This window comes from Thalia democratica, chromosome 7, assembly GCF_965202585.1.
Source record: "Thalia democratica chromosome 7, ktThaDemo2.hap1.1, whole genome shotgun sequence".
NCBI classification, from domain to species: domain Eukaryota; kingdom Metazoa; phylum Chordata; class Thaliacea; order Salpida; family Salpidae; genus Thalia; species Thalia democratica.
The window spans coordinates 41,483,673-41,503,707 of record NC_139171.1 but is presented as its reverse complement, the minus strand read 5'-3'; the positions used below and the strand labels follow the sequence as shown (position 1 = coordinate 41,503,707).

At 25.6% G+C, this 20,035-nt stretch overlaps 1 protein-coding gene across 2 annotated transcripts; it reads right to left on the bottom strand.

Moving 5' to 3' along the window:
• Window positions 1–869: 869 nt before the first annotated feature.
• On the bottom strand, window positions 870–18,834 carry LOC145840771 (uncharacterized). Of its 2 annotated transcripts, none has more exons than XM_082948100.1 (11): window positions 18,746–18,834; window positions 17,527–17,695; window positions 16,966–17,043; window positions 14,390–14,492; window positions 13,857–13,926; window positions 9,929–10,053; window positions 7,675–7,816; window positions 4,526–4,629; window positions 3,803–3,867; window positions 2,402–2,522; window positions 870–1,230 (listed from the first exon to the last, which is right to left on the bottom strand). In XM_082948100.1, exons 2-11 carry the CDS (start codon window positions 17,670–17,672, stop codon window positions 1,036–1,038), a joined length of 1,149 nt encoding a protein of 382 aa, XP_082804226.1. In that variant the 5' UTR covers window positions 17,673–17,695; window positions 18,746–18,834; the 3' UTR covers window positions 870–1,035. The 2 variants fall into 2 exon arrangements, with proteins under 2 accessions (XP_082804226.1, XP_082804224.1); XM_082948098.1 differs by lacking the exon at window positions 18,746–18,834 and adding an exon at window positions 18,259–18,338.
• Window positions 18,835–20,035: the final 1,201 nt, after the last annotated feature.

The window sequence follows — 20,035 nt, the reverse complement described above, 5'->3', positions numbered from 1 at the left end:
ATTTATAGACATATTTACTACTTAATTGCTGTAAAGGAAAAAACCAGTAGAAGAGAATAAATTTCATTTTAAAATTGGTTTTAAAGCTGTAGTAAACATATTATTATCAATTTCATCACTAAGCATTTACATAATTAATGACAAAACGCCAATAAATAAAACAAGAATATTTCATTAAATGTATGATAGAATATACTTTATAATGCATAACAGTTGCTAGTCCACCTTTTTTATTTATTAGGTCGAACTACTAATAAAATTATGTTGAAATACTTCATTACGTAAGCTTTGTATACAAAATCTATATTTACTTAACAGAAGATAGCTAGCATACAAACTTTTACGTAGTCTGTAAATAGAAAACTTTAGCATTTAGGAAACAACTTGCAAGCTTGTAAAATCAGAATACTTTACTTTTACAAAAAACATTTACTTTATTGCAAACTTAGATATTCAAGAAAAGTATAAAATTTTAATATACCTTAAAACTCGTTTGTGGACTGGATTCGTCATCTTAATTGCTTCATATATTGTTATAAAATAATGACAAAAATTTCAGTTGTTTGATGTAAGGTTTTACTTGTAAGAACGCTAAAAAACTAAAAAAGTAATCAAACTAATCATGTGCTTATATTTTAAAGATATTAAAAAAACTACTCAACAACTTAAAATACGGGTAGTACATAAACACGTGCTTTTCCACAAATTTAAATCTTTTAAAAACAAGATCAGCATTTTAACGATATACTTTAAATTATTTACAGACTATCCTTTAACTATACTTATTAAAATTCACCTTAAAAAGCTATTTGTCTAGCATGAGATAGCACATAGTAATAACCATATAGTAAGCACAATTGTCTACCTGAATAAAGTTTTTTATTTGCAGAAATAATGATTATACAATAATAGAAATTACAGAAAAAAAACAAAATTAGAAAAGCAGAAACAGCATAAAAATAGCTTTATTATAATAAAAATGCACTTTTAATTTTAACTAAGAAATTAAAAAATAATAAACAAAATAAAGCCTATTTAGTTTAACTTTTGACCAGCACTTTTCAAATGTAACAACATGTGATTACTTTTGCTAATTTTGAAATATTTTTTCCTATGCAAAATTAAAAATGAGTCCTTAAAAATTTTCTTTGAGTTGTTGTTGTTCGTATTAGAATTCATACGTTCATTTTCATAATCGGTTATTTCATTTCGGTGAACGGATGAAGTATTCTGTTTGATGTATAATTTCAATTTAAGTTCTTAAAATAAACTTAAATTTAAAGTTTTATATTTTTTAAGTATTTATTTAGTAATCTAAGCTTAAAATGGTGCTTTAAAATATTGAACAACAGTTCAACAATTTATCAAGTGTGTTGTTAATTTATAAAATAAGTTTTATTTTTTATTTGTGACAGTTTAGCTGATTTTTTTTTATTTTACCACTTTACTACTATGTGTGAACCAGTGACGTAGCAAGCTCAAAAAAAGTTACAAAGCTGAAAAAAACATCAGGTACGGACGCTTTATAACGTCATAGGGCGTACAGAGAAATATAAACTACATAGAAAATTACTTTTATTTTTATTAAAGTATACAGTTCTTTGAAACTTCAAAAATGGTTGAAATTTTGAATTATTAAAGATAACTGTATACAAGGCAGTTTATGTTTCTCCGTACCCCCTGTGGCTTCTAACGTGTTGAGTTAATATCTCACTATGACAAATTAAACTATGAACATAAAAATTTTACCTGAAAAGAAATAAAAGTTTTGTAAATAATTAGAAAACTATCTAAACCACATTGTGAAAGTATAAAAATTAAAACAAAATTAAAAATAGTTGAAAAAGAAATTACTTTAATAACAAAAATTTATAGGGTAGGTGTCAAATTTGCACGAGCGGACAAAATTGCACGAATACACTTTTGCACGAGGGGACATTTTTGTACAGGTTCAATTTATTTATTTTCTTTTATTTTATTATTAATTTAGTTTTTTGTTTTTTAATTGACAATCACTGGTACCCCTAACCCTTACCCTTGGTCGGTAACTTATTGTTTTTTTTTCTTTTTAATTAGTTTATTTTTATTTATTTATTTTTACTGTTTTCAATAATAATTTTTATTAGTAAGTTTTTTACTTTTATTTTTACTATCACTGTTACACCAAAGTCAGTAACCCTCGGTCAGTAACTTTTTTTTTTTTTAATTAATATATCTTCTTTTTTTTTACTCTCGTGCAAAAATGACCCTCCGCGTAAAATTGTAACTCGTGTAAAATTGACCCTTGGTGCAAAATTGTCTTGGTCAATGACAATTAAAATAAGATTATCATAAAACGATATTTATAAAGTTTTTAAATAAGATTACTTAGTATTCTTCTTTTAACGGCATTAATTTAAACCTGCAATTTGTCAATAGCTTTACGGATTAAACCCTTATCATCACTTGAAATATTTGTTGAAAATTCATCATCTTCATTTATATTTTTGTACGAAGCTTGTAAACTAGGTTGATTCAGTGATCTAAAGTATATAAGTGTTATTTGTACTTTTCAAGTTTAATATTTCACAACTAAATTAGTTTTGATTTTATTTTGAATACAAATTGCTTTATTTCTTGAGTATTGAGAACTATAAAACCTAATTTAAACAATATATCATAAAAAAATATTTGTTTTAATAGAACTATTTTACTTGTAAAAATCTAATTAAATGGAAGTTATTTGTAAGTAATTATTTATTTATTTATTTTCATCAGTTTAGTAAAATCAGTACATATGATATAACTTTGTTTATAAGTATAAACTTATTTAATTGTTTTGTGAAGTCCATATAACATAACAGGAGCTTTCTTACTTTTGTATATGCTTATTATAAATTAAATACACAAAAACTAACTTTTTATTTTGAACAGCTACTTCAGTATACAATACGTGTTTGTCAACAAGGTTTTTATTTACTATACAGCAAAATTACAAACTTAAATTCATAGTTGTATAAAACAAAAATTATAAATAAAATTTAGTAAAATTGATTTTAAAATCAATTGGAAAATATTAGCAAGTACAAAAAACAAACATTCTTTGAAAAATGTTTGTAAACTATATAACGCAAAAAGGATAAAAATGATATACGTTAAAAATTGGAATCTCTAAATAGTAGAAACGAACTAAAAATCGGTTGTTTATATAAACGTAAACAATCCATTTGAAAAACTGTCTTAAAATTTAATAAGTATGTGTTATTATATTATTACGTAGTGTCGTAGCAGCTAACTTCCAATACAATTTAGTAATAGTGTTTGTAAATTTGATGTATAGTAAATAAAAATCACACTGACAAACGCGTATTAAACGCTGAAACAGCTGTAATTTCAACATAAAAAGTTTCTTTTTGTCTACTACATTTATAAACATACCTATGTATAATATTATAAAATAAAAATAATAAGTTACAAGTTACCCTTGATCATTGCATAAGACTAATATGTCAATTATGAAAATTTTAAACTAAGTATATCTATAAAACATAGTTAACACACATTATAGAAAATATTTAGAAGGTTTTTTACATACTACATAAGTAAATACAGTATTAACACTCAACAATCTAAACTTATGACTCAAAACTATAATCTATACATATAAACATTAAAATACTCATTGTAACTACATCTAGTTAACTTTAAATAAAAAACTTTAAACATTTTTTTAATAATTTTAGCTTTACGACGTTGTCTTTAAAAGATAGGAGTGCTTGCTAATAACTTAAATTTAAGTCTTTATATACACTCCACGACCTACTTGTTATCTATTTCAACGTTTTCACTGTTATGTAATGACTGCACAGAACTATTTGCCAGAACTTTCTGTTAAAAAAGTTTTACTTTAATAAGAAAAGTTTTAAAAAAGCAACAGCTATAATCTTAGACTTTATCACCTTTTAAAGAAGTGTAAACAGTATATATTCAGTAACAATTATTAAATTTTAAAGCATGATATGAGTTACAAACGTATTGTAACAAAACACTATAATAAAATAAAGCCTATTCAGTGAGGTAGTTTAAACTCAACCAACTGCTTGTTTTTTATGTAAACAACTACCAAAAAAAAATTTTTTTTTTATTATTATTACTAGAAAAGTACTTGAAATTAAAAATTCATAAATAGAACATTTAAGTTAAATAGCTGTTTCAGAGTAAGATATAAATTAAAAAACTTGGCTTAAGAATTTGTAATGATAGCTCTATAAAATCGAAACTTTATAAATGAAATTCTATAAATATTATGTATGTTTATGTTACTTTTTTGTACATCTAGCTTTTGAATTAGAAAATCAAGATATTAAACTTTCAAATGCCTGAAAATTAATTAATTACGAAAAGAAACAACTTTATATTTTTTTCAACTGTAAGTTAACAAAGATACTTTGGTGTTTATTTTATTTTAACCAAATATAGCTTTTGTTGTTTATCGTATACTTTTTCATGTTTATCGTTCATAAAAAACTTTACACTAAATACTAACTGAAATTTTAGTATTTGCATTGCTATCTTCTTCGAAAGAGCCTTCATTAATAACTCCATTTGAAACTACAACATTGTGTTGTCTTTTGAGTTTTCGGTTACTAGCTAGAATAAAATAAAATTAAATAAAGTTTTACATGTTAATCTTTTTTTTTACTGTACTTTATGCGATGAATGCATAAGATATACTTCTTTAAAAAAAATTTATTTTAAATACGTTGTTTTTACTGCTGCGTTACTATGTAAAAGGGTTCAAGCAGCTCATTAAGGACGCTAACAAGTTTCCATTCATCAGCTGTAAGAATACTTTCGGGTTTAAATTTGTTGTTAGCCACGTAGTTGTGGACACTTGTTTTTAATTTTCCTAGCCTTTTCAGCATAAGGTATGTTAAGTTTTACCTTGTTTCAACATCTTGCACAAGTAGCAATGCTTTTTGCATTAACACTGATGAACCTAAAGTGACCTGGATTTTTTAGTTTCTCGCACGCTGTAGAAGAATGATTATATAGGCTAACAGTTTGACGGGTCTTGGCTATTAACACACTTATGTTATTTTCTGAATACAAGGAAACTTTAATTATTAGTTGAAGCGTGTGAATGAAACTAGGTGCTGAAGCGGATTCTATGAACAACATACCACCCTTAATGTTAAATAAATTGTCGCGCAGAAAATGTTGTTAAACTATTGCTGCCTCTTAAAGTTTTAGTAACCAAATACTAAATGAGCTGTACTTGTAGATTTTTTATATTAGTTAATATAGTTAAATGAGAATAAAAAAGTTAAATTAAATTTTAAAAGACATTTAACAAATTAAAACACATCGAAATTTAAATATATGTTTTACATTAATTATTAATAAAAGAAAATAGTTTAAATTTAAAAAAAGAACTAAATCATAAAGTCGGTAGAAGAATCTAATCGGCAAGAAACTTTAAGTTAACAAATCATTAGTTTCACACTAGGGGATGTATGTACCTGTATGTTTACAAGAAATAATTGAATTACTTATTCAGTCTGGTTCGCTTGACTAATTTTATACATATATATTATTTATTCGTATTACAATAATATAAGTATATAAAACTGAAAGAAGCTGACCGCGGAAAACAAAGTCTTTCGAAACTAACTGGATCTGGAGCCGGCCAAATCTTAGCTAAGATCCGGATCTTTTTTTTAAATTAGGCTCCGGCCGGTTCCAGATCCTGGCAAAAAATGATCTCGGTGGATCAGTAATATAAACATACATGTATATGTATAAACATGGGCAAATTTAAAATTTCTGGAAACTCTGGTACAAGATATTTGATAGATTAGCGTTAGTTACAACAGTTAAAGCTACACTTACAAACTAAACTTTAATTTGACACTATTTTCAGCATTATCAGAACAATTTTAACTGGTTAAATGAATAGAAGATATTTAAACTAACTAAACAAGCTTTACAAACCATAATACTAAATAACTTTTCAAAGTAAGAAGTACACATGGTTGCCACAGATCAAGCTGAGAAAAATTTGCTGACTTTTCCTGACTTTTAACTAAAATTTTCCTGACTTTTCTAAATCTAAACTCTCAAATTAAACTTATTCTAAAACACATAATCAAACATTTAAAACTATATAAGTCTTCCAATCTTATTTTTATACAGGTTAAAACAACAGTTTTTTTGATGAATTCAATCATCTAACTTCCATTACATCACTTGAACCATCTGTATATGATTGATGTATTTGCAATAAACAGCTCTATCAGCAAAATACTTGTATTTTCTAAATTGATACAGTTCTAGTTTGTATGCATACATATAATTTTTAACTCTTCTTCTGGATGTAATAGTTTATCATTTCATACTCTTTCCAGAGCTTTGTTAATACTTAATCTAGTTCGACCTCAGCCTGATCATTGTGCAACACAAATAATGGTTGAAAATCTTTCCGAGAGAAGATTTGGTAGGAAATTTTAATGTTTTAAAATAGAAATGGTCAAAACAATCTTCCTTTTGCTTGAAGCTCTTAAACTTTAATGCATTCATTGGACAAATTACTAAAGTTCTAAATTGTTCAATGCTAGTATCACCTTCAGAGTTGGAGCACATTTTTTACTATATTAAGGAGTGCACAATGTTGGCAAAACGCTTAACAACAATTGTAACTCCTATTTTTTTCAAGGCTATGCGGATTTAGGCATGACATATTTTTTACAAATGTACTTCCAATAGCAATTCTGCTCCGGAGATTTTCAACTGCTTTTATAAAAAACAATTTACACTTTTTGTTGAATTTAAGACCTTTTCTTCCTCAACTAGTTCTTTTTTCCTAAAATGTGCAAGCAAATTTGTTGTAGCACAACCAAGATTAAGAGCAAGTTTTAGGGAAGCTTGATAATTTAATTCAACTTTGAATAACTGGTTAAGCTGAGGTTCGTAACTATCACGTCTTTCATAATGATGCACAGAAATTTAATTACCAAGCACTAATGTTCTCATGCATAAAGGCTGGGTACTCTGGTACAATGTCAAAAAAGGCTGCATAAAAGATATCACATAACTAAAGAAATGCAATAAATTTTTGTGTATATATCACAGTTTCACTATGGAAGTGTTCTTGCCACAGATCATCAATACTAAAGAGCATAAAAAACTGCTTTTTCAAGTAGGGTAGCTGTTCAATATGTTAGTAGAAAAACTTTGCAGTTTTACAAAGGATATTTTATTAATTTATACCAGATTAAGGCATTGGAAATTGAATAATTTTGTAAATTTCTAGGAAAATTTTGCAATTTTAGTCTGATTTTAAATATTTTTATTTAATTTTATAGTATTTGAAGGCTTTGGAAAATAAGGAATTTGTAAATTAATCTGACAAAGTCTGACCTTTTTTTTTAATTTTGTCAAATTTCTCGACTATTCCTGACTTTTTTTCAAAAAACCCCCATTTTTTCGTGACTTTTGTCATTTTTTTAGTTTTTCCGGACTTTTCCTGATTTCCTGACTTTTCCTGACCGTGTGGCAACCCTGAGTACAGCATAAAAAAATAATACATTATAATAAAAACTCAAGCTATTTACTGTATAAGCTTACTTTATTAAATACTTTTGTTACCAATACAAAAATAAAAACCATTAAAAATTTTCTAGGTATACTTAATACCTGTTACAGAATTATTGGTGGTTATTTCTTCTTCTTCCAAATATGGCATTATTTCAAATGAAGACTGCCGACTTTTTAAAAATCTGCTTTTCATTTTTCCTATTCGATTAATACTTTTCTTATTGTTGTTGGTCTCGTTTATCTACAAAGTGCAAATAATTTTTACTTCTCAATAACAAAAACTTAATAAAAAAATTTCTGAAATAGTTTTGTTTAGATTTATCATAGTTCAAGTAGCATCAGTTTAAACCAGGTCTCCTAAAGTGAGCCATATCACAGAAATTTAAGGGGCCGTGCGTAGTAAAGGGGGCTATGAGGTCAAATTTTGAAACTTGAATTAGATATTATGGAATTGATTATAAAATGAAAAAAAAAGTCCTATTTAATAGTATTTTTGAAACGTTTACTAGATATTATTAAAAAAATTAGAAATTTAGGGGGCCATAAGCTGTAAAAGGGGCCATAGCCACATAGCCATAATTTGAAACTTACACTATATATTCTAGAATTGATGATGAAGATCAAAAAAAGGTTTTAGGTGTATTTAAAGATAGTTTGAGGGGGTCATAGCTTTTTTATTTTTTAAAGGAGAACTAATGAAAAAACTTTAAGAAACTCTAGTTAAAACTATTCTCAAAAATATCACAAACTACATAAATTTAAATACTAAAAAAAGTACCTAAAATAAACTACTAAAAACTTACTTTTTTTTCTCATTATTAAGTAAGCTTTTACATAAATCTTATGACACAAAATCTTTAGCTAAATCAAACTTATTGTTTACACAAAATTAACTTCAAAAATTGTGTATTTATAACTAAAAACTTAACCATAAAATTAAATACGTCAAAAACAACATACAAAACAAAGCAGATATGATTTTACATTAACAGGGTTGCCACATTTTTTTTAACTTTCTCCGAATTTTTGAGTACACGTTTTTGGGTAAGTTTTTAGTTTAAAAATATAGTATAACAAAGTTAAAAAGATACTATAAACCTACTTTAAATGTGTTTTTTGATATTAATATTTTTTGATGATGACAAATAAATTTTTATCTTTATGATAGATTTTTTAAGTCAAATCGAAATTTTATTACTTAACATGTATAATTAGCTTAATATTTCAGGTTTTTCTAAATTTCCACGTTTTTTGGCGACCCTGTATTACAAACTTTAAAAATATCTTTAAGTTTTTATGAAAACAATCGAATATATATAGACTATAGAGCTCATAATTTTCTTTTTCACAAATTCTTATTTATAGATCGATTTTATATGTTTTGAATTTTAGAAAGTAAATAAAGAGATCTCAACTACTAGAGGAGTAATAACGAATTTGTTCTTTAACGACTTTATTTTACAAACTAAGTTTCGGTCAAAGACCTCGTCAGTGCTTAAATAAATGTTAAAAAATATGAAACAGTCATGGAAAATAGCATTTAAACAATTAAATAAAAACAAATTTTACTCAAAACTTTTACTTAAAAACAAATCAAAATAAATTTTAATATTAAGATTGAATTTATGGTAAAGTTTAAATTCTAGTTAAGTTTCAAAACTTCCCTGTTTATAAAAAATACTTTCCACCTCAGTCTATTAAAAAATTTAGATGCAGCGTCGTACAGTTTGATTGTGTACTCTTTTTTTATTGGTTAAAGGGATATCTTTAAGGCTATAGTTAAATTCTATCTTTTTTAAATTTCCAAGACTCACTAATTGGTTTTCTTTATAGAGTGCTCAATTTTTTTGCAAAATTTTGAGTAAAAACTTGTTTTTATTTAATTGTTAAAATGCTGTTTTTCATAACTGTTACATATCTTTTTAGATTTATTTTAAAGCACTGACGAGGTCTTTGACCGAAATTTAGTTTGTAAAATAAAGTCTTGAAAGAATAAATACATAGAGATTGATTTTATGTTCTTAGGGTTTTGTCCCTATCAATTTTCAAAGATACCAATTTCTTCTTTTAAAATTTTTAATGATTCTTTTTAAAATACTAAGCTGGCATAAAACATTTATAGTATAAAAAACTTTTTTTTAATAAAATAAGCACGTATTAAAAAATGTAAATATAAAAAATTCAAATTTTTTTTGAACTTTAATGTACTTGAATTTAAAGTCATCAAAAATTTCAAAAACGTCCGGACGGTCTACTAAATTTTAGTTTAAAAGTTATGACGTATTTTTATAGGTTAAACTTTTAACATTAAAAGTCAACTATTATAAATGGTCTTTAAAAAAACAACTTATACCTTGTTCTCTATACTTGTAACCAATGGCTGTGATTGATCAGAATGATAGAAGTTTAGCCAATCGCGTGCCTTGTTCACGCCTTTATCTTCAATGTATTGTTTATTCACGTATTCACTCTGCTGATCTGTAAAAATAGTAGGATTTCAAACGATGATATTTTTAAATTTATGAAAGCTTAATATTTTTTAAAAATCTGAAAAATTTTGATTAGAAATTTTAAATTAAGTGTTAGTACAGAGGTCGGAAGCTTTTTATAAGTCGCAGATAATTTTTTCTAGAAAAAAGTTTAAAATTTATACTTGTTACCGCGGGCCAACATAAAATTACTTTTTTAATTCATTCAAAAATGTGATAAAAAAAAGCAATAGTAGACCACTAGTAATGAGTAGCTATTAAAACAAAAGCCTAACTGTAAGCTATTACCAGAAAAACTTTTCTTATTACTGTTTTTTACAATATTTTGAGCTGAAAAGTACCTCGCGAGTCACAGATTTTAGCTTTGGCCATTAGGATCCGCATCTGGCCATTAGGCTGCAGTTTGCCGACCCCTAAGTTAGTATCTATTTGCAAAGCAATTATAAACTATTTTATAGTAGGGAGCACGTGCGGAGTTAAGTTTAATTAAATTTTTCCGCATGACAATTCATAAAAAACAGCACAAAATAATAGATTCCCAGCTGCTAATCAATTAAGCTAATGACATTGGAAATTTTTAATCTATCAATAACTTTAACAGGGCAAAAATGGCCAAAAAAAATGTTGTTCACAAGTTAGTTTTGTTTTGTAGAATTTTAACCAATAGACTTAAGTTGCTGTTTACAGTAAATTCAAAACAAGCTTATTTTTTTAAATATGGACAATCAAAGTTAGAAAGTTTAATAGATTTCTTATAGAATAAGCAAACTGTATCAAAAAAAAAACTTTTATTTAAAATTATCTTTCTCCTACAGTATTTAAGCAAAAATTTAAAACATTAACAAATTAGTCCTTATTTAGTAATAAACAGATTGTTGTCAACAATTAAAAAGATTATTTAAATTAGTAAATAAAATAAAGTCAATTCCTGTATAATCATCATCACGCAGAAAAGGTTTTATATTTTTAACATATTTCATAAGTCACAACTAAATTGACAAACTCCCGGTCAAGCTGTTGTCAGATTTCATTCCAATACTTTTTAAATATTTTGAAGATTCCAAACTCGGGAGTATTTGATTTTTCTATTTCTAGTGATCAGAAAACCTAAATCTAGAAGTGGTTCTAACATTTCCCACCCGCGCACAATTCCCTCCTGCACAATTTCAATCCAATCAATTCCCACCTGATCAATTCCCACCCGGATCAATTCCAACCTGATCAATTCCTACCTGAATAAATCCTCACCTCAATCACACCCCATCCAATCAGTTCCCACCCGATTAATTCCATTTCCAATCAATTCCCACCGAAATTGTTTGTCACTTTTGCAAGGATCTTTTATTTTTGCACAGCGTTATTTTTATACGGGTTTAACTTTTGCACGAAGCGTCACTTTAGAACGAGTATCCACTTTCGCACTGATGACATTTTTGCACAGTTCAAAACTTAATTAAAAGAAAACTATATTTAAAACAAATTAAACTAAGTTGAACTTAAACTTCATAAACCTTTAGAAAATCAAATAAATCTAAAACTATGTTTCAATTTCTGTTGTACAAAAACTTTAATTTCTTTTAGTATAAAATATATTGTTTGTAACTGTTTGCCCTGTATAGTGTGTAAGTGCAGTTTTAAGCAATAAATGAAATAAATTACTATTTTGTTACATAATTTTTACCAAGATTCGTGTGTAAATACTGTTATACATTTTTATTACAATAACTTTATGTATTAGAAGCTCAATCTACCGTACAACTTAGAAGTTATTAGTTGTATAATTTATGTATTGATTCTTGATCTAGTGTGCCTTTTAGTTTTATTTTCGGTTTACAAGAAAGTTAGTGTAACTTTTAAAATACTTATACTTAAACATATTAAAAAATGACTAAAACTATTTAAACTTATTTATATTCTTTTTTTTTGAACTGTTTTAGCAAAAAGTAATCTTAAAATATTGGAATTTTAACGAATTTTAAGTATGGTATAAATTTTGTAGGCTATATTCCAAGTGAAAAAAAAAATGTTTTGCTTTTATAGTCAGCACTAAACTTATCTTGATAAGTTATAAAGTTATCAGAATCTCTTTTGACAAAAGTTTTTGCTTTAACAGCGTATAATTCAGTGTGGATATTCGGACCTGGTAAAATAAAAACAAAGAATATTAAAGTAAAAATAGTAAATTTTTCCAAAAAATAAAATTAAATATTTTGTTCCTTGAATCCTCCATATTTTTCAATAACAAAATTTAATATATATTTTTTATCTACCTAAAATAGTTTTCAATTAGCTTTTAGTTTTTTACTAGTTTCAAAATAATTTTATGTCAAACTTAATTTGATTTATATTCAAGTTTAGTTTTACGTAATTAATGTATAAACAGTTAAAATTAATACTTAATACAATTTTAGTTTTATTTTTTATATAAATGTATTTAGATAAATTTCGTCATTTGAGTTTTATGAAATTTTTGAAAAAATTCAGCCGTGCTGAAGTGACGACTGACGCAAAATATGGCACTAGTAAAAATTTGATGCCCTGCAAACACTGACAGAACGCTTTATGCAAAGTGCAGTCATAAAAAAGTTATAATTCATGGAAAGTGACCCCTATGCAAAAATAACTCTCCGTGCAAAAGTGATGTTGTGTAAAAGTGACGTGCAAAGCTGATTTGGGTGGGAATCGATCGGATAGGATTTGATCAGTGGGAAATGATCGGGTGGGAATTTTGCGCAGGTTAGAACTGAGCGGTTCTCAGTTCTAGTACATGATGCCTACAAGCTAGTCTAGATATTGGATTACAAAAAGACACTTTTAGAACAACACAAGCATTGGTGATCAATGATTAAATACATCAAACAAGTTTCATTTATTTGCAAATCTTGATAATATGTTTCTTTTTATTTATATTAATTGATAACTACTATTATTCAAAATAGAACTAAAAATTAAAACCATAAAGTTACATAAAACTATACATTATTTTGTAAAATTAATAATTGAGTTTAATTTCTTAGCAAATTTTTCTCAAAAAACTATTTTTGTTTTATAAATCAACAAAAGTTAAACCATTAAGTAGATTAACTTATCAGATACTTTGTTTTATGTTAAAACTATAAAAGTTAAGACTTGTTTTCCAACTCATACTTGCTAAACTGTTTTTAATGTCAAAAAATAAAACTCATTCTACATAAAATATAAAAATAAACACATAACGTAACGAAACAATTAACAAATTAATCAAATGTAATTAAAAATTACTTACTTTAAAAAGTTGTCACTCCAGGATAGTACTAAAAAAAAAAAGAATATAAATAAAAAATGAAAAGCATACAAACAAATAACAGTATTATCTAACTTGATAAAATGACTTGAAATTAACTTAGTAAAAAGAAATAACTACACAAAAGTAAGTGTTTATTTTCATAAATAAAAACTTGTAAATCAGCATAAGGTATGAACACAAACTTTACAAAGGCACTCAATACTTTACTAACTCTTTTTTTATTCCTTTAAAAACTAACTATTCAATCTTAAATTAATCAACTCTAAATATTTATTTTACACTTTTGTACAGCTAACCAGGGTTCCTGGCAAAAATAAAGACTCTATCTAATCAAAATACTTATAGTAGTTGTCCAAAACTTAACTAAAAGGACATTAAGTTCTGAACACTCCATATAATTAGCTTATTCACTTGGGACTCCAGTGCAAATTAAGTGAATAAAAAATATAATTATAATTAATTTAAACATAACAATTGAAATAAAAAACTGTTTACACTATACTAACTTGTACAACAGTCTTCATTTTTCTCGAGTCTTTTAATAATTCCTTCTGATCCTTTGAAGCGTTGCAGAATCTTAAAAAAAATTGCTGCTTAATATAAAATTGTTTATTTTTAAAATATTTTACTTCTAAAAATTGATTTTGATTCAAGTTTATTAAATGATTAAAAGTTTTAATTTACGTTTAAAATATTCTCTATGTAGAAGTACTATATTTAAATGCTTAAACAATTGTTAGTGTTATTTTGTACAGGTTTATTTATAACTTTTTTAACTCAAAAACTTTATAAGCTATCCAATATTATATAACAGCAGAAGGATGTGTTGCTATTAAACACACAATAACTTTCAATATTGTTAAGTAGGAAAAAATGTACATATAAAAATTTTTTAGTTAAAATTGTATAATTAAAAATAGATCATATCAAACAGTGAATTTAAATATTTTTTCACAAAAACATTCATTTCTATGTTTAAAAAAAAATTTGTAAAATATTTATTTTTATTATTAGCAATAAGATTTTAATTTTCGAGAACCTGTAACTTTTCTTTGTTGTTATTGGCATTCCTAAAACCAAAACCAAGATTAAATAAAACTGAGCAAGCATCAAACTCTCTAGCTGCTAAGATTTGTTGAACACTATAAAGATAACTAGTTTTATATACTTAATTTTGACCAATACTATTGATATGATTAATTAAAAAGTAAAAGCTTATTTAAATATTTGTTTGTTACACATGGATAACTTTAAGAACCAATTTTGACATACAATAATACTGACCAAATTAAATTTTAAACATACAGTTATGTAATAATTGGAACTTTTAATTTGTGCAATTATTGAATTTAAATATATATACATTATTAGATAGGGGTCCAACAGTTTATATTATTAAAAATAGCATTAGCTTTTATATGAAAGTTTCAAGTATAGACTACAAGCCAGTTTTTATAGAATTTAAAAACTTTTATTCAACTTTTGATATACTGTAATTTATGTTCTCATGCAAATAAGTTACCGCAGGTTTTTCATTGACAATAATCTCAGAAATTTAAATCCTGACTAAAAATATTATTATCTCCTCTTTTATTTGTTGAGCTACACACTTCAGCCTTTAAGGAATATTCACTTTATAGTTAAAAAAACTTTAAATGTTGGCATTTCAAAAATATTAAAATTCTTAAACTTTTAGTTAACAAAACAAAAAACAGGTGGTTATCTTTAAAGAGAATTTTTATTTTTTTAAGTAAAAAAAATCCTGCATTGCAAAAAACTCAATATTAGTAACGAACTAACTCTTAAATTTGAAGAAAATTGATTAAAGTATGAAGGAGCAGATGTATTTTTAGTTAAATTGTTTTTTTTTGTATTTTTAGTTTGCTCCTTCTATAAGGAACCTATTAAGTTTACCATATTTGATTAATTATATTTATCAAGTTATTTTGAATTTTTTTAACTGGTCAAAATTATCTGATAGCTAAAATAAAACTCTACAAAATAAGATCAACTTGTAAATATCATGAAGGATCTTCCCCTAAGCCTTAATGCTTTAATATAGCAGATCCACTTTAGAGTTGGCAGTACTGCAACTTTTCTTCAATATTTAGAAATATTAAGTAAGAATACTACCCTTAAATATATATTTATAGAGCAGGGGTTAGCAGGTATTTGGTGGTCGCAGCCAGATTTTGAAAAAAAAAAAGTATTTACGGTCTTAGTTGCAGTTTTATTTTTTCCTTATATTACAGATCCAAAATATCTAGTAAAACTTTTAAATTTTCTGTAAATTGTACTTAAAAAAGACCTTTTTTAATCTAATTTCAAACCCAAGAATACCTAGTGTAAGTTTTAAAATTCCTGTAAATTGTACCCAAGACCATTTTTATTAGTGAGTTTGTGAAAATGATCCCCCTGCCAATGTAAGGAGAACAGGACCCTGCCTGCAAAAGATAAAACTACAATTTGAAAGCATTTAAATTGGGCTGGCTAAATCAAACTTTGAAGCTTACACTAGAATCTTATGGTATTTAAACTTGAGAGCAAAAAAAGGTGCTAGAGTCAATTTACAAAAGATTTAAAACTTACACTAGTGAACTAAAAATAAAGAGTAATGAAGTTAGAATTTTTCTTTTTAATTTTGATAATTGAGGAAGATTTTTGATTTAATAGAAATTAAAATCCTCTGGTTTGCCAAGGTTTAAATTTATTCACATCTGGCCTGCAAATTTAAAATGTTGTCCTGATCTAAAGAATGAGTTTCTAAATTTTTTCTTGCAGGCCAGATTAACATGCTTGCAGTCTTAATTTTACATTTGCGGGCAACATTGATTGTATAATAAATACATGCTCCTGGGTCCTTGGCAGGCCACAGCTTGCTGACACCTTTTATAGTGTTTCAGTTTTTGTAAAACTATTTTTTAGAACTTTTATATTTTAAACTGCTGTTTTGTTTTATTTATGATATTCTTTCTTCAATATGATAACAACAAATTATAGCTTAATCAGCTTATTATCTTAATTATAAATAAATAAGTATAAAAAGTTTTATTGCATAATCAGATACAGTAAAATCATTTAAAAATCAGAAAAGTGCTGAATACAATGTGTCCTTACTTTAGGTCTTCTAATTTCTAGTTTTTATCATTTACATATTGTCACTTTATTTATGTAGTTTTTTATTATTCTTAGTTTTTTATTATTTTTTGTTTAATCAAGCATTCTTCAAAAAAAAAAGATAAAAACATAAGAAAATATTTTCACTTAGTTTTTATTAAGTGTTCTTAAGATTTAAATATTTATTTTATTTTGTTCCCCCTGCTTAACATTCCCCCTGATTATTTTGTTTTCCTGATATCTTAAGTTTAATATTGATGTATTTGTTGTAATTAAATACATTATTGATTAACAAATACTGATTTCTCTCTTACTTTCTGATTACTAATTTGCTCTTGCTATATATGTGTGATTAAATTTTGCTTATTGTCACTTATAAGCTCTAGTGAGCCTAGTTCATGTGAAACTGTGTTAGCTTTGAGACATAGTGTTGAATAAATTTGTAATCTGCATTGACAATTAATTAAAATTAGCTATGCAAATAAACGACCAACATACTTTTTCAATTTTAAAACTTGAGATCTAGGATTATCTGGATGAAGTGGTATTGAGATTTTATTGTTTTTCCAATTTGATCTGTTTTTAGCAAGTATTTATCATGTTATGTGTAAAGAAACAAGAAAATATTATGTATTAATTTTTCTACCACTTTTAAGATCATGTACTACTTCTTTTGTTATTTATAAAATACTTTAAAATTTATCTACGTTACATAGTATAATGAATTCATATACTAAATCATTACATTCTAAACTATATAATTGTTTTTTTTTTCAAAATTTTTGTTTAGAAAATAAAACCAAAATTTATGCTTAACTACCCATTGATTGTAAAAAGTATCATTAAACTTTAATCATACGTAATTTAAAATGTTAGTTTAATATAAATATTTATAGAATAAAAATAATTATAATAAAAACACACACAACCTTTGATTTAAATTAAGTAAAAAATTATCTATCAGCTACCAGACTGTTATAAGTGATGTTTAATAAAAGCACTACATAACTTATAAGAATATATTACAAAACCAATTTTAAATAAAATTATAATCCTAACTTTTTTTGTTCAACTGGTTCTTTTTTAATATATATATTACTATTTTCAAATGAATACGCCTCAACACCTAGGAAAAGGTCTTCAGGCTCACTGGCTGAGGTGGCAAGAGATGATGTAAAACTTGTACTATCATCTGCATCTAACATTTTGGTTTATGAAAATAAACAGTCTGTAAAATAAAGTTGATCTAACATATATAAATTTATACAAACTTTACAAATAAGAAGATACATAAGTTCAAAATTAAGGAGTATTCGAAAATGTGGGAAGTAAAACAGATGTATAAAAATTAGTAGAAAATATATAACTAACTTGATTTTCAAAAATAAAGTTGTTCAAATATATTATCATTATGAATTCAAAAGAATATCATAGTCTTTTAAACTACTCAACCTACTTTAACTGGGAAAGTAATCAAATTGCATAACAATTTTAAAGAAGGTCTGATAATAAAGGAAATGGAATTTAGTGAAAAAATTAGATCATGTAAAGTTAAGGCCTTGTTTTATTTAAAATTTACTGTTTTAACTCGATCCAACTCACTACATAAAAATTTATATGAGCAGTTATAATATATTCTAAACTATTGAAGTTATTTCTACATGCTTATGATAAAAATAGTATGATCTTAACTTTTAAAGTAATTGCAATAGTTTAGTTAAAAACAGGAAAAATTCAACACTCACAGCTATGAATAATTAATGTTTTAACAACAAGCTACATAAAACTCACTTGTATTGTATTTGAGTTTAAAATATAACTATTTAAACTAGTAAAACAACTGTATAAAGCACTTTTTTAAACTAATTGCTGTTAAAATTTAGTAAAATAATAGTGTTACATAGTTAGCAAAACAGTTACTCCTTTAGAACTTAACTTCTTAAATTTTATTATGTTTAAAATATTCCCACAAATTTATAACAATATTTTCATGTGAACATTTAAGGTGAAAAACTGTTTCAAGTAGTTTTAAAATATTGCAAATATAGTGTAATACCTTTTCAAATGTGTTTTATAATAAATAAACACAGAAGAAACTATTGTAAATAATTTATATTAGATGTAATCTAATTTTCATTATTTTACATTGAAAAAAATAAAAATTTTAATCAAGTTAAATAATTAAAATAAATACTTTTTTTTTAATTTTTTGGTTAGTTTAGTATTAATTTTAAAGGGGGAGGTAGAATTACAAGTTATGACAAATTGCTTGCTAGACCTTCAAAAAATGTTTATTGTTGCAGAGGGAAGAGTGAGTCTGATGTTTTTCTACCATAAAAAAAATTATGTTAAAATAAAGTATCAAACAACCTTGAACAAAATTCAGTGTTTATTGATAAGGTCTAAAGTACTAAAAGATGAGCTTATTGAAGATTTTTAGTTGTTTAAATGTTAAAAATAAATAGTTTAAACTTATCACATTCCATATGCTAAGGTTATAAGAATAACAAGAAAAAAGTCATAAATTTTATGTAAAAAAAAGTATCAAACAGTTCTTTATAAGCTTTTGTGTTTTTAGTAAATATAGTAAATATTGATTACTTATATATTGATCAAAATTCAGCTTGGTGTAAAAATTGTTGAAAATTCCAGGTTATAATTGATTTAGTTTGAAGTTCAACATTTTTTTAAATCAAATTCTTGGTTTTTTTTGTCTATGTTATGTTTACTATTTAATTCACTACCAGGTTTGTGGGAAAGAAATTCCAACCTTGTCAAAAATAATAAAGTAGTAAACTGCACCTTATTTGGCTAATCTATCTAATTCCAGTTTTAAAGGTGAACTATTAAAAATAAAGGAGTTAAAAGAAAGATAATACTAGTTATAATGCAAAATATTAATTATCTGTTTGATATCACATGAAAAATTCCTTTACTCAAAATGAACTTGATTATTTCAACAGGAAAAATTTACATGAGAACTTTGAGCACTTAGTCTTGAGCAGTTTTAATACAGCAAAAAATGCGTACTTAACAAGAGTAAGCCTTCTCAATAGGAGATATACCGAAGAAGTGCATACTAAACAGGAGGAGTACACATCATTAACACTAGATAAACAGATGTTAAATTTTTAGTTATCATGTGTTTGGGCTTATATTTATATAATGTTTGTTTCAGTTAACACTTTCGGGGATTTTTGTTAAATTATAAGGCTGTAAACAAAATAATGTCAGGTGACTCAGGTCAGCTGCAAATTCTAGGCGCTTCTGGATATTGTTTATTGAAGGACAAAAAACTCTCAAAATGTTTAGTCCTAGGACCTGGTACACGAAAAAAACATTCGTTATCGAGTCGCACACCAGGGATACCTTTTAAGGTCATGTCCAGGAAATTTAGGCTAAAGTTTTACTTATTTTTATTTTAAGTATTGATTGTTAAAACCTTTTTAAATACTTATTTTATGTATAGGTAAGATAGGTTAGTACTAAGATAATATATTAAAAAATTTAGGTTAAACTAGTTAAAGAGAGGAATTTATATGTTATTAGTACACTGTATATAACAACA